At 32.1% G+C, this 15914-nt stretch overlaps 1 protein-coding gene across 2 annotated transcripts in view; it reads left to right on the top strand.

Annotated features, from left to right (window-relative positions):
- Nucleotides 1-15914, top strand: part of LOC118188874 (synaptic vesicular amine transporter-like) — a 150036-nt gene that overhangs the window by 46072 nt on the left and 88050 nt on the right. For both annotated transcript variants that reach the window (XM_085809873.1, XM_085809874.1), the window contains exon 2: nt 13558-13697. In XM_085809873.1, coding sequence (XP_085665999.1) covers nt 13558-13697 — 140 coding nt within the window. The remainder of the gene's footprint in view (nt 1-13557; nt 13698-15914) is intronic.

Raw genomic sequence — 15914 nt, forward strand, 5'->3', positions numbered from 1 at the left:
AGCATGCTATTTAGTTTGGGGGAAAACTTCAATTTTATCTGTCATGAAATAACAAAACTTTAACAGAACATTTTCTATTTGATTATTGATTCTTTACGCGAGAAGAATTCAACTGAGATTATTAATTTCTGAGCGAAGACTATCACAAGAAAAGTCTAATGTAAATAATAAAAAACAAAGCAATAATTAAAACAACGTATAAGGTTATTTTCTCCCTCCTTTCGGCATGCCTTCATGGTGTAACGGTAGTACACTTGGCGCGTATTCAAGAGTTCCATGTTCGAATCCCGGCGAGAGCATTGCATATTTTTCACGTCTTCCAGCCTTAAAATAACCCAATGACTCTACAAGCCTTAATTTTCTATTTTTTTCCCACCTCTGCAATTTTTGCTCCTAAACTTTTCGGAGTATTAGAATTAGCTTTTCACAAACTTTGAATAGAATGTGAAGCGTTTTAAATAAAATTTTTGACATATATAGCTGTATCATTTTCGTTATCATAACCGTTAAATGATGATCCTTCAACTACACTAATGCTTAAAATTCTCCCTTCCCCGCATTCACATTTATTTACAAGTGGCAAAATGACTGAATCGGGTGTTATTTGAGGGGATAAAATAACAGCTCAAACAATAATAATAACTTCTGTTATTCTAAAGTTATCTCTATGTAGGTAAATTTCTGTGCTATATTTTTCAGATTTAATATACGGCATGGTTTTATTATGATTAGCTTCATAATAGTATTCTATAGTCACATACAGGTATAATTCATTGCTCGCTTGTTTAGTTAATTAATTATGTTAAATTCTGCTAGGGCTATCTGCCTTATACGAGAGTTAAAGGAATGACTTTTAAGAGAAAGTGTTTCGGATTCACATCACGCAAGGAAAAAACTAAGAAAACCCATTCAGCAATATTTTTTGCTTGAAAAACAAACCTAGAACAAACTAGCAATATGATTCGTGGGCAACAATTATTCATTACATTAATCTTTAAAATTATAGTCTAATTCAAATTCACAAATTATAGTATAATTTGAAAAATAATCTCATTAAAATTTTCAAATATTCTCCAATGATGTAATTATTTATGTTAATTATCTGCATCTGGGAGCTCAACTAGATTTCGACGTTTAGGTTATAACGTTGCGCGCCTCTAACTAGCACGCAACCAAGAGGTGACTGTGAAAGCTTGTATAAACCACAGAGTCTTGTAAAGGGTTTAAGTCCCTTTTTATTCAACGTAATGAATTCTAATTGCGTTCTCTTGACGCTTACAAACGGTGCCAACTCGGCAGTCAAAATAAAAATAAGAACCTGAAAAGAAAGTAAAGACAATATTCTAACTACGAGGCTCTCTAAAATAACTAACTCACCGCGTTTTACAAAAGCCGCAGCTAATTCAGCAGACTTGAAGCTCACTGGAACAATTGCAACTACTTCCCGCCAAGCACATAGGCCGCAACGCGGGGTTCTTCAATTCTCGATTTCTACCTCCGCGCTCGCTAAGTAAGAATAACTCTCTCACCGAACTCGTTTCCTTCTATTTAAATCATACTACTTCCGCTGATAATTTGAATGCTTGCGCGTTCTACTCAAATTTACATATTCTGGCATTGGCAGTTCCAGGGGAAAGTAAGGCTTGACAGGAAAGATAGTTTAAACTTAAAATAAATGTTAGTTAAAATAAATATAAACCCTACAAGGTTAATGCCATATGCAAGATGTTGAATAATGTACGCATGTTGGAATTCAAGCGGGTTCCTTAATATTAATATGGTTTCTGAAAGGGATAAGTATTCATTAGATTTAGGATTCTACTGTAACCAGAAGCTTGTGTCAAAGACATGCAGGCCCTGCTAGACTGATAGCGAGATACAGCTTGATATAAAGCAAATCACAGAGTCTAAAGAAAGTTAAATTAACTCACCCTTTAATGTAAGCCTTAAATGAACAGAAAGCACTATTTGTGCTACAGACAGAATGTCCGCGACTTGCAGGTGTTTAAATCAACATAACAGTAAATTAAATTTCAAATGTAGGTAACGTAGTTTGAGAATACATTAAAAACAGACTAATCAAGCTCTCTCAGATGTTTAACGGTTCGTAATTTAAACATCGGCTAGCAAGACGGTAAAACCAGAATGCAACTTAGGCAGAGCTGGAGATAGTAAAAGAAAGACGCAGCTGCCAGACGTTCTAATCTAAGCATTCAAAATTCTCAGCTTAAACAGACAAATAATTAATTTGTATTCTGGTGAGAAATACGGAAAGGAGAAGTTAAAGTAAAAGTTTAAATCGTACTAATTTGTTAATTAACATAAAATACCTTATATAATTATGAGGAAATACATTATTTAAGAGAAATGAAAAATTGGTGGTTAATTGATAGATTCAAGGGGTGGCAAACGCAAATAAAGTTCTATCAAGATTTGAATATCCCTCAAAGTGTTATATGAAGAACTTCGTACCTCTTTTCAAACAGTGAATCACATCGTAAATAACCTCGTCAAAGGCAGCCAAGAGCCTTTCTGTTCATTGTTAATTCGAAGAAGCTGGGGAATACTACAAAAGAATTTGACTTTCAGGCTGCCACCAGAAACTCGAATTAGCACTTATTCTTCTTCGAAGGCTTCGAGAGGTTGCACGTTACGCGAGTAAACCAATGGTTGTGTTCCATTCATTTTATCTTTCAAAGGGGCCAGTTTAAGGGGATGCTATGTTTCTTGGAGCCAAGAGGAACGGGGCTGTGTGCTGCTTACCGAGGAGGCCAGATATAGCCTGGTATGATAGATATGGTCTAGGAACACGCAATATGAATTCCTTAATTCATAAAATATCCCTTTTTAATGGAAGCGATTTCATAACTTAAAGAGGAGTTATCAAAAAATGGCTACACAGATATACATATCTTTGATGAGGATTCTCTAACTAGTCACAGATATGTGAATGAGGTCATCGAAGCCCATGCGAAGCTGTTTTGTGTTACTGTTTTCTCCGAGGTTTTGCTAAAGAAGGACAGTACTTCTCTTATCTAAGATCTCTGTATTAGAGTACTTAGAAATGGAAAATGAATGGATTGGCCAGTTTACTCACTAGATTTGTACCCAGGCTTCCAAAGCACAGTGCGTCAAATGCTTCTTGGACCCACCAGGCTCTGAAGAGTGGCGGGCAATTCCACGACCCTTGATCAACGGGATAAGTAGAATACTATAAAATCAAGATACACGATTTGTAATTTTTCAAACCATACGACATATTAATGAAATATTTAATGTCGAACATGAAGGTCTTTTTTCTATCGTTTTTAAATTTCCATAAATGGGACTTTAAGTATAGTATTTTGAGATTAATCAACTAGCAAACACGGTACTTTATGTTAAATAATGCTTTTGCGCGAATTGATTTTAATCATTTTTCAATAAATAACAATGAGCATTTTTTAAATTTGCTTATTTTGAAGACCAGTGTACAATGCCATATATGTTGCAGAAAATCGTATTTGAGCATTACCTTGCTAGAGCCAAATTACTTTCAGTACTTATTCACCACGATGTAATTGTTTGATATAAGTACACCAAATGACACTCACAAGAGCTAGTGCTAAGTGTTAGGACATCAGTTGGTTTGGCCAGAGTTAAGTGTTAATGATTTTAACGAACCTAAAACTGTTAATGTTGTTAAATGTTTGTCTTGAGTAAAAGTAAAACAATTCTTGAATCATGAATTGGAATACTTTGTAAAGATCTCATGTTTCGAAACAGAGTTCCGTAGCCCGTTTTGACATCCTTTGTCAAATTTTATGTAGAAGAACTGTTTTCGCTTAGAGTTTCATAACTTCTACGGCCGGTTTTCTCTTGGCCTTATGAAATGAAAAGGTCTAGTTTTCCTTGTTTTTCCCAAGTGATGTGAATAGAAGACGGTAGTTTCTTTAAAAGCTGCTTTACGAAGATAGTCAGACACCCTCGCCTATTTTTGCATGAATAAACAAACATTCCATTCAAACTGCAAAGAATTATCTCTGTACTTGTATTCAATTCAACAGACCTAAAAGAATTTCTGTTGTAGATATAAAGTCTTGAAGCCACTTTAGCTCTAGTGCTTAATAATTTCTTTCCCAGCAGCAATGGGAAAGATTTTAAAATATTACTACACACAGCTTTGACTTAATTATACATTCGCAAAGTAAATAAGTCTGCTTTCAGCAAGAATTAATAATTTACTCAGAGTTTAGACATTAAATGAAATATGGTAAAACAGCTGGGCGACCTAGGGACTAAATTTAGGCTGCTTGTCATCTTCAAGAAACAGCGAGTGAAAATTTTACCAATGAGACAATTTTGCCAATTAAGCGGCAGACCAGAGCTATAAATCTCTTGAATTTTTGCTTATCATTTTCCTCATATGATTTTATTTAGAAATAGATTTATTTATTTAAAGTGGCTTATATTTTTCCTCTCGAAATTCTTCTTCCAAGTACGGAATTAAGAAAAATGCTACAGGTTTTAACTCAAATTCAAAACTGTTAATATAAGTAATATACTAATGATTATAGAGCCCTTAGTCGACTTGAATAACGTTCTAGATGATAAGATAGTAACATTCTGAAAATAAATCACAGAAGTATTAAGATCCTGGAATACGGCGATCTATCAAAACGCGAACTTTAAAATTACACTATTAGCAGTGTTTAACGGTATATAAGAAGTTAGTTTATGCTGAATAAAATGCATGGTGAATTTTCAGCTAATATTTCGTCTAACTTATTTCAGATTAGCTGATTAGTGCTTTGTTTTATTCTTCCGATAGAAAAAAATTTATGTGCATTTCGGAGAAAAGGAACAGAAAATTTTCTGATTTTTTAGAATCTCGTCCCTAAATGTTGATAACTTGTAGGACATTGTTTTCCGGTTTGGCCTAAGCAGGCTTAAATCCTCCATCCGAAATGAGCCAATCGGAAGAGGATTTGAGCTATAATCCGATTACTAGACGATGGCTCGTGTGGAGGGTGTTATCATATGGACTGGCGGGATCTTCGAGATCGTACCAGTTGGACGTAACAGTTTCCGCAATTACTTCCGAAGAGTACTTGAAGCAGAGTATTTCTCGTAAGCTCAGCTATTTTATTTCTTTTGTCCCCTTATTCTTAAGTGAGCAGAAAGCGATGATTTGAGCACCATCTCTATTACCAATGCATTTAATTTGCTTTAATATTATTTATTTGTTTTAGAATTAGATTTAAATATGCTGCTGTTCTGTGTAACTGCCGAATAAGAAATGCAATACTTAAAAGTCTGTTAAAGTATTGCTATAAAACAACCTAAACATTTATCTTATATTTCTAGGCCTGCCCCGAAAGCTTAAGTTATTATTTTTCTGGCTTCTCTTAGGAAAAAAAATTAGCATTCAACGAAATGAATACATATTAGGAAGTGAAATGAAAAATCCAGTCAAATTTTCGCCCTTTAATTACATCAGATATATATTTTTTAAGTATTGATGAGCTCAAAATGAAAAATATGAAAAGAAGGCAAGGGTAGAATAATTGCCAAAATTACCCAGTGTATGTTATGAATTGCAATACACATTTGTTTACAATACACAATGTGTTTTATAATATTCATACAACACCTACATTAAATGTACCTTGAGATATCTAGCCAGTCATACACACATATCGTGTTCAAATAAAAAGTATGTATGATATAATCTGCCTATTTTCGCTACATTATAAAACACATTTTTTGGAAATTTTACATGACTGACAGTTTAGTAGGCATTTTATATTTTTTTGGCATTTCATAATTTTAATTAATATTTAGTGTAATAAGTTATCATTTTAAGAATGCCAAATTTGGAATAATAGCTAAAATTTACCTTTTTCTTTCACACATATATATTCGTGACTCTATAAGTTTTTATGTTACTTTAATAAACTTGACCAAGTTTTTATGTTGCCTTACCAAATTTTTTCAGGTTTACTTCACCAAGATTTTATGTTACTTTTTTCAGTTATTATAACTTGAACCTTTACTATAACTTCGTCTTTCCGTAGTTCGCACCAAAATGCAAATTAGTTGTTTAAGCTGAGGGTCTGAATGTTTAGTAAGAGCTTCCGGCAGCCTCGTCTTGCTGTTACTTATTTTCGCCAGTTGTGCCTAATTTATTTCCAGCTTTAACATCTTGCCAACCAATGTTTAAAAATAAGCGCCACTAATTATCTTGAGCCAGCTTGAGTAGCCTACTTTATGTGTAGGCTCAGACTACGTTATCTATATTTGAAATTTAACTTTTTGGTATATTAATTTAAGTATCGGCAAGTAGCGGAGGTTCTTCTGTTGCATAAACTATGCCTTTCCGTTTATTTAAATATAAGTATATATCTTAAATTTTAAGTAGATTTTGTGATTTGTTTCAGACTATGAGATAATTTTAGTCTACAGTACTTTAACACAAGCTTCTAGACACGGATGAATCCTACAACTCTGATAAATACTGTATATTTAACTGGTTTGATTCTTGAAACCTCCGTTCTTGATAGAAGTTTTCATACCATAATATATATTGAAAATCTTATTTTTCTCAGTAAATGTATTAAGTATTCTTAGTAAATGTATTAAGTATTCTTAGTAAATGTATTAAGTATTCTTAGTAAATGTATTAAGTATTCTTAGTAAATGTACTTTTCAGTTAATGAAAATAATAATAATAACAAAAGAAGAAAACATGAATTTGATAGGATTATCTAATTATTTCAAAATACACCAATGCTGCAATATTAGAGAAAAGACTCTCAGATTATAATCTAAGGCAATATAAGTCCTTCCATTTAATTTTGATGTAGTGTTTACATTTTAAATATATATTTATTTCGTACTTATTTATTTATTTTTATTTCATGTTTGAAATTATCTATTTGTTTTACTGTTCAATTTTACATAATATATACATTGGCGTATTCCTCTTTCATGCATACCAGGAATATCTGAATAAAAAGTAAAATATTCTCATGTAGATCTTTCTAAGGGAAACCTGATTATTTATATTTCATTATAATCTCATATTTATATTTCACACGGGGAAAATTCCTTCAAAATCGACGCAAAATTTCCATTCAACTTCATTATATATTAAAATTCTTAAACAAAAGTAACGGCAATATACTTCCTAGATGACTTTAAAGTAATAATGAAATGTAAATCGTAATGTTAATTTTTTAGAACAAGCTTAATTTTACGAAACTTCATAGAAATTTGAAAAACTAATTGGGTTTAAATTAAATTTAAATTTAATTAAATTTTAAATTATATTTATTTAAATAATTATTATAAGTAAAATATATAGGACGGAAAAGGGAAAATCGTTACTTTATGTTTTTTAACTACAAATGCTTTTAACTTACTAACATATTTTTCAGGTAACATCCTCGTCAGTTACACTGACTAAACGAAGTTCTTGGCTTTTCCAGGTGTGTAGGCATAAGCGTGGATACTGTAGTTCTTGATGCACTACAGACATCTTCCGTCTTAATGACAGAGATATCACCTGGCGTACACAAACAAACTGTTGTCTTTTGAACTCATATATATCCTATAATATTCGAAATGCGGCACAGGACCGACTCTAAATAAATCCGAGAATATTTCTTCCGGCACTGAATAGACAAGGTAGTTCAGAAACTGGTTTCAAGTTTATGCCGGTGTTGACACCCAGGCACTCTAAAAATCATAACTTAATCAAATTCTTTCTTTTTTTGATTACGTGTTATTGCTAACTATAACTCTTGGCTACAATATTGGCTTATTCTTGGTTCTGCTGCATGCCGGTGTTGTTTCTACATCATGTCGATGCTATGTTGCTTCGATCCTACAGGCACGGGCCTAAGGATCGAATTGCTATGTCGATTCAATCGTATGCCCACGATAACATTATGAAGTCCACAAATGTGCATTAATCCTCTTACTTCTTATGCATCATTCTCAAAAGTTCTCTCTTATCGTGTTTATAGTAATTAATCTAATTAGTGTCGATCGTATGCTCAGTCCACGCGTCGGTTCTATGCCATATCAGTCCTACGCAGTGTCGATCCTATGCAGTTTCGATTCTACTCAGTGTTACTCCTACGAACGTAACCCTGATTTTCATTGTTTGAAGTTAGTATCTCCGCTGAAAATTCAAATTAAATAGTCTGCTACTCTTGATAAAATTTGAAATTATTCAGGGTTTCCAACCGGAAGTGCTACCGTATTGTTGGCTTAAAAGTTGGACTATTTTGGTCAAGGGCTTCAGATTTAGGGTCATGTAGGTTACATATTATTAAAATTTAACAAAAGAGTAATCCTGAGCGGTTTCAAAACATATCAATATTTCCATAAATCGTACTGAGTTAATGAGCAACTCCTCTGAAGTCCGCAGTCTCCATGTCACTTGATGCTTGACATTGTTATGATGGAAGAATATGACGTAATTCAGTAGGCCTAAACGTTTTCAGCGAATAGATGTAATGTTGCTTCAAACTGCAACTTTAAGTCGCAGTAAGATGCAACAGTTATATTACTCACCTCTAAAAATGGACTATTAGAGCAAAAAATACATCACCCGCACTGCTGCTCTAATGTATATTCCTATAGCATGCTAGATAGTTTCACACTGGCCTATCACGCCTTAAGTAATGGGTGGCCTTGTTCACTGTGCCAGTAGGAATTATGATAGCTTTACTACATGGTAGCAGCTTTTGAGACTAGTGATTATTACTTCTTGTTATACCACAGCAGTTTGCGAAATATTTATTGACTCTTTTTCATACATTTTATCATTTTTAATTGCCTTTTTAATGAAAAACAGCAAATATTGTGTTTTCTTTCTGATTTCATAATAAATAAACTTAATATTAAGTTAGTCGTTAAACATATATATCATTTGTCAAAATTCACGAAGAAATGATGAAATTTTTAGAACCCAAGAAAATACTTTTTTACCAATACTATATATTTATCATTGTGTTTTATATATGCATATAAAACATAATGATATCTATCTATCTATCTATCTATCTATATCTATATCTGTATTTATATCTATTCAATTTATTTTAAAACAATTTTCGGAATTAAACTTACTAACTATGATTAACTCTTTTTAGATAATTCTAATAAATTAATTTTATGAGATAATATAATCAATATTTCTTAAGTAAATAAATTATTATTAACTTACTTTGCAGCTATTGCGCAAGTAGTAGAATAACTTGATTTCGCACTAAGTGAATTTAAGATCAGATAACATTTGATATGCTAAATAGCAGCTATTAGCGCTATTTACCTCTTACTTAATGAACTCACTATATATATTATCTCCATATCTTATATCCTTTTATTATTATTTTTATTTTTAAGTTTAAAAGTTTTTCTACAAAAACTTTACTGTATTAAAGGTTAGCAGCCTCCTTACTTTTAAATCTTGCTCGTATCTCTCAAATTGAAATCGTTAAATCTCATTCCACTAAATGACAAACTTGCAAATTTAACCCCATGAATACTACAGGCAATACCAAAAAAACAGTTTCCATGAAAAACATTTAACTGTATTTACATGATTACCTGCGGCACCTGACATATTAAATATATAGGGCAGACTAAAAACAATCTTAACTTTCGAATCAATAACCATAGAGCTCACATTAAGAAATTCAACGCACAAAAAAGTAGCACTAAAATAAGTAAACCATCACAAATCAATACAGCAGAATTAGAGCACTTTAAACACCATGACTTCAACTCTATTCAACTTCAAATCTTAGATATAATACCCAATCACAAAGCACGAATTTTTCAGGAATCACTCTATATACTAAACCAACGTTCACTTTATCCCTATGGACGTAACACTTATATACATAGTCACAGAGATACATTTAATAAATCCATTTTCAGCCAATTTAGGCTTTACAGCAACAAAACGCAAAGAGGCAAAAGAGGAAGCACATTAAAAAATAATACGAGATTTTTACCCACTTTGGATACAATTGCATTGAAAAAAAAATTGAAATGTTTTTTTGACTCGGAAAACTTCCCCAAGAAACTTCTCAACTGGTTACACTGTTGTAATAATAAATTCCTTATCAAACTAAAAAATTTCATTCATGAAAGCTACGACGAAATACAAATCATTAAAGACATGGATCTCGATTTTTGTATATTCAGACTTTCTAATTGGTCTGGCTCAACGCAAAATTTATTTTAAAGTCAATTTTCTGCATCCGCAGTTTGACAATATTCGATTCTCTAGAATCATCAACGATTGTAAAGTTTACTTCCCAGCTGTAGACACCATACCAATACTTTCATACAATATTTCAATATCAAAGGACGTTAAGCAACTTGTTAACTAACCACCATGAAATAGATGAGTCACCAGTTTACAGTTGCAAGTCACCAGTTTACAGTAGTTGCGTAGATTCTCATCACCACCACATAATTGTTGGCAACTTGAATATCATACAAAACCATCAACTAAAAACACTAATGAGTTATGGTGCAAAATTTAGACCAGTCAGACACATAACTAAAAATTACTGTTGCAAGACTTTCGAAAACAACATCAACGAATTTATAGTTAAAGCAAGCTATCAACTGAATTTACCTATAGATACCTTTTCAAAATGGAAAGATGAAATTCTTCAACGCATATCCACCGAAATCAATCACTTCAAGTTTAAAAGTACATTGAATTGGTCGCAACTTACGTCAGATATTAAAAATTAAAAAAAAAACTTTTTACTATTACAAAAATAGATAAAGCAAATAATAACTTTAGCATTATATGAAAAGAATTCTACGCAGAAATTATTCATAATGAACTTTTCAACGCAACTACTTATCAATTAGCCAACCTTACCGAAACATCTATAATAAATAGAATTAAGACTTTTCATAAAAACTAAATATTACTTTAAATCCAAGCTACAACAAATTTACCAACCACTATGCACTTCCCAAATTCCATAAAACACCATTAAAATTCAGATTTATAGCAAATGGAACTAATAATTACAAGAAAAATGTAGACTGTTATTTTTCAATGCAACTTAAAAAATCTGTAAATTTATTTTCAACGATTGTAACACTAATCATAACTATTGCTGGATCATCCATAATAACACTCCTGTCATTAATGCCATTCAAACAATTAACATTCAGAACATTAACTGCTATGACTTTGAAAACTTATATACCTCACTTCCTTTAGAACAAATTTATACTAGTCTACTAGATCTGCCAAAACTCTTCCCTGATATGCTCACGATTATGAATCTTAATAAATGGAAAACCTACCTAAAATGCACACTTTTTCATAACTATATTAAATTTCAAAATCAACTTTTTAAACAAGTCAGAGGTCTTCCAATGGGGTCCCATTCCAGTACCTCGCTCTGTAATATCATTTTATTTATCAAAGAATTTAACTTCCAAGAAAATCTACAACTACAAGAATTAAATTACTACAAGCACACTTACAGATATATAGATGATCTTATTACAATTAATAATTGTAATAAGATTGAGTACTCCGAGATTTATTCAAATTGCCTTACTCTTCATAAAACTAATAATTCACAAAATAGCATAGACTATCTCGATCTTCAAATCATTAATTACAAAAAAAAATTTTACTTTTTGGCAAAACAAGAAACTTTAGTTTCAATACTAACAAATTAATAAATTGGAATTCCAACATATCCAAAAACATAATTAACAATACAATAATAAATCAAACACAACGTATTAAAAATATCTGCACAGATACGATAGATCTAAAACGCGAAATTTTGCTCCTTATTAAAATTTTCAAAAATAATCTAATACCTAATCAATTTATTAACCATTGCCTTGAAAGAGCAGGCGTTAAATACTCACTCTAAATCATTTAACTGATAGGGATATGATAATTTGTTCCTAAACCTGAGAAGGCGGTATAAGTTGGATGACTATCAGTTGAAGGATTTGTACATAGTGTAATTACAAAGCTGTATATAACGTAAAAAGCTAATTGTCTTCAGACTTATGCTGTTACTAAAAAAAATGGGCCTATTTCATAATCTTTAGTCTGTCAAAGAGCTCTTTGACAGATTAAACTTTCACTGTCAAAGAGCTCTTTGACAGTGAAAATTCCTTTTTTTCGTTTCTTAATTCCTTTCTCGTTACGACACGACAATTAGCTAGAAATTAATTAATTTCCATTCACTAGTATATTCTAGTATATTCAAAATTTTAACAGACGGTTTCACTCACATAAGAACTCCACAACATACGTCCCTCAAGCATTCTTAGTCACTCCCTCTCCCATAAATTACTTCACACAAGTTTCACCGCCTGAAATAATTCAAAGCCCCCGCCGCCGATAAAGAATTTCGGACAAACTTCTGAGTAAGACGCGATGAAACACTTTGCCCACTTCCCACTAGAAAGAACGTAAGTTAATTAATGCTTTTTCTGGCCTTTTATATCTTCATGTACATTCCCTTTTCTTATTATATATATTTTAAATTTAAATTTTTATTTTTTGATTTGTTTTTGCAAAGATTGAATTATATTTCTTATATTTCGTAATTTTCTAATGTTTATTTCAATTACTTTGTGTTCTATTTCATAATGTCAATTTCCAATGTTTAATTTTTTACAAATAGTTTTGAATTAAAATGCATAAACACGAGGGTGTCGGGGGACAATTACTCAAGTAATTTATCAATTTTACTGCACAAATTGCTTTTCACTCAAAACTGAATTAGTGAAAATGCTTAATCAGAATGAGTTTTTTAGTGCTCGGAAATATTTGGCCTAACTAAATTGCCAGTTTAGCATCGCCTTGTTACTTGAGTAAAGGACGAAACACCTTCGTATTTATTTCTTAATTATTGTTCATTGAACGGGAGTTGGTTTGTTCCCCTTGAAAATTCAACTAATTTCCGATCAATGGCAATGATTACTTGCTTTTAATTTAATTACTTGCTTTTAATTTAATTTCTTTTTACAATTCAAATTTTGTTATTCATGATTTAATTCAAGTCCCCATTAAACATTTTTAACAATTTACATTCAATTTACTTTAAAACAATTTTCGGAATTAAACTTAATAACTATGGATTCACTCTTTTTAGAAAATTCTACTAAAATTAATCAATCTTGGGAGATAATTATTATGAAGTATATAAATTATTATTAACTTACGTTGCAGCTATTGCGCAAGTAGTAGAATAACTTGATTTCGCACTAAGTGAATTTAAGATCATACAACATTATATATATATATATATATATATATTAGTAGTAGTATGTATTTTGTTTAGGTAATGATTCGACAGTCGCTGATAAAGAATCACTAAACTTGGGCGCTGAAAAAATATTTTTCGGTTACTTTAAGAAAAACGCCTCTATCTAAATATGTTGTTTTGTAATGGCGTGAATAATGAAAAATTTGAATAGAAATAATAGTAAGTTACATTAGCATACATTAAATAACTTTTAATCCTAAAGCAAAGCAAATAATTACTTTTTCAGGTGGAAATTAATTTCAAGATCTCCAAAATACAAAATGGCTTGGGACAAACAATTATGGAGAATACAACAGTCTGGAAAATTCATCATTTTTGTAGTATATCTATCATTTTTCCTGGATAATATGCTTCTCACTGTAGTGGGTAAGTTTGAAATTTAGAATATTTGAAACTAAATATTCACGCTGATTCTTATTTTGTAGATTTTAATCTGTAGCGTATTTATAAAGTAAAACTGCATAGTTTTACAGTTATCTGAAAACAGTACATGATTAATTAACCTAACTGGCCGCTAATATTAGTAAATTTTTGCAGTAGGAATTTCGAATGTACTTATAAAATGAGAAGGCAGTTACAATTTTCACTTTGTATCTATAACGGGGAATACAAAAGTTTTCGTGTTATTATGTTCATTATTACTAGGTGCCTTTCCTGAAGAAGTCTCTGAATGTACGATTCCTGCAACTTCACAGTTTAGCTAGAATCAACGTTATACTTTTAAAGAGAACAGGCAGTTTTGCAAAGAGATGGAGGGTGGGGGGGGAGATTCCCTCCCCTTGCACTGAAGACGAAGGGAGAAACGACGGCAATACGATTTGAACTAGATTTTCCCAGGAGGCCTGATTTATGCTTCCTGATACTGGAAACAGAAGGTATCTCAATGTTGTGCAACAGGATGACCCTTTGTCCTCTTATCGAGGTTAGAAGATGTCTCCTTGATTGCCAATGCAGCCCGAAAGACTTAAAATGAATATATATCAGCTTGTTTAAGTCTTAAGGTGCATAACCTCACACTGGTCTGCCATTAGTATGAGCAAAGGAAGCCATTAGTATGAGTACCACGCTACATGCAGTCAAGTGAAACGAATACCTTACTAATCACTTAGCTCGATCAACTCCTTTGTAACGTCTCATCCAATCCTGGGCACGACATGTTAGCATAATGTTATAAAGTGCAAACTTATTTGTTCATCCATTATATATATCGCTCTCTTGAAATCAATATCTTGTATTCATGTACATTTATTGAAAACAGTTTTGTAAACAGATGTTTTTCAAATGATTTCAGGATTACTGCATATTTTTAAATGCATCCGCCTGGAAAATGTACAAAAGGCCTGAGTTGCATATAAAGGTGCAATGGGATTCATATTTTATGTAAATATATACCATGAAGCTACCTTTGCATGTTCTAATGCCATTCTTTTAGTTTACAATTTGTTGATTTCTTCGAGATCTTGTTTTCATTTAGTTGTGCTGATTTGTTTTCTACTGCCATTTTGCTTTGTTTATTTTCAAAGCAAAATATAGTAAACAGACAAGTACAACTATTTTTTTTATTAAGATTTATTTGTAATTAATTTGGCTTACATATATTAGGGCTAGCTCTGAAACCGCTAAACACTTGTAGTTCGATCCAAATTTAAATACTGACGAATGGGCTCGGTAAAAGGGGAGTTTTTATGGGATTTCCTGAAGTATAACGCGAATTCAAGTTAGTTTCTCCTAAAATATTCTCCACAGAGTCAAGTCTTGCTTTAAGCTGGTAGCTCTCTCTTTTGATATAATTTAAATAATTCAGTACTTTCCGCATTATAACTTCTTAAAAGATATATGTTTATATCCACAAGATGTGCTAGAAAGATTTCAGGAATGTTTCAACAGGAGGAAAATATCCGTAGTTAAAAATTTAACTAATAGATGATATGAATGTACCACAATGCCGAAACATGGAAGAGCACAGCATTTTGCTTAAAGTTAGGATAGATACATTTAGAAAATGAATACAGCATTTTATGAGCAATCGATATTGAAGTCGAGAATCTAACATCCCCCCCCCAAATGAGAGGAGCAACTAGCGATGGCGACTGAACTGGGAGAGCTTCTTACGTCTGAAATTTTTCTAGAGAATAACTAACGTAAAACTATAAGGTAATTCTCCCTCCTTCTTAGGATGCCTTCGTGGTGTAGTGGTCAGCACGCTCGACGCGTATTCCAGAAGTCCGTAGTTCGAGTCCTGGCGAAGGCGTTTGCTAATTTTTCATTTCTCCTGCTCCGAAATAACCTAATGTCTCTACAAAGCTATAAAGTGAAATAACTCTTGGAACTGCAGAGAGTGCTTCCCGAAAAAACTAAATTCATACCGAAGGTGGTTTTAACAGATATGTACCTAATAACGTTTTCAAAAGCTCCTTAGAGCAATTAATGGGGCGCATTACTGTATTAAAAATAACTTCTTGCAGAATAATATACAAACTGATTTTGCAGTTGGCTACTTGCATAAGTGCAACAGGAAATTCTTCACTAAAGGCATGCACTATGTCAAGGACAACTTCCCCGTATCCTTAAACTATGAGATCC

This window comes from Stegodyphus dumicola, chromosome X2 (assembly GCF_044657685.1).
Source record: "Stegodyphus dumicola isolate Sdum_Otavi_A_Nest chromosome X2, ASM4465768v1".
NCBI classification, from domain to species: domain Eukaryota; kingdom Metazoa; phylum Arthropoda; class Arachnida; order Araneae; family Eresidae; genus Stegodyphus; species Stegodyphus dumicola.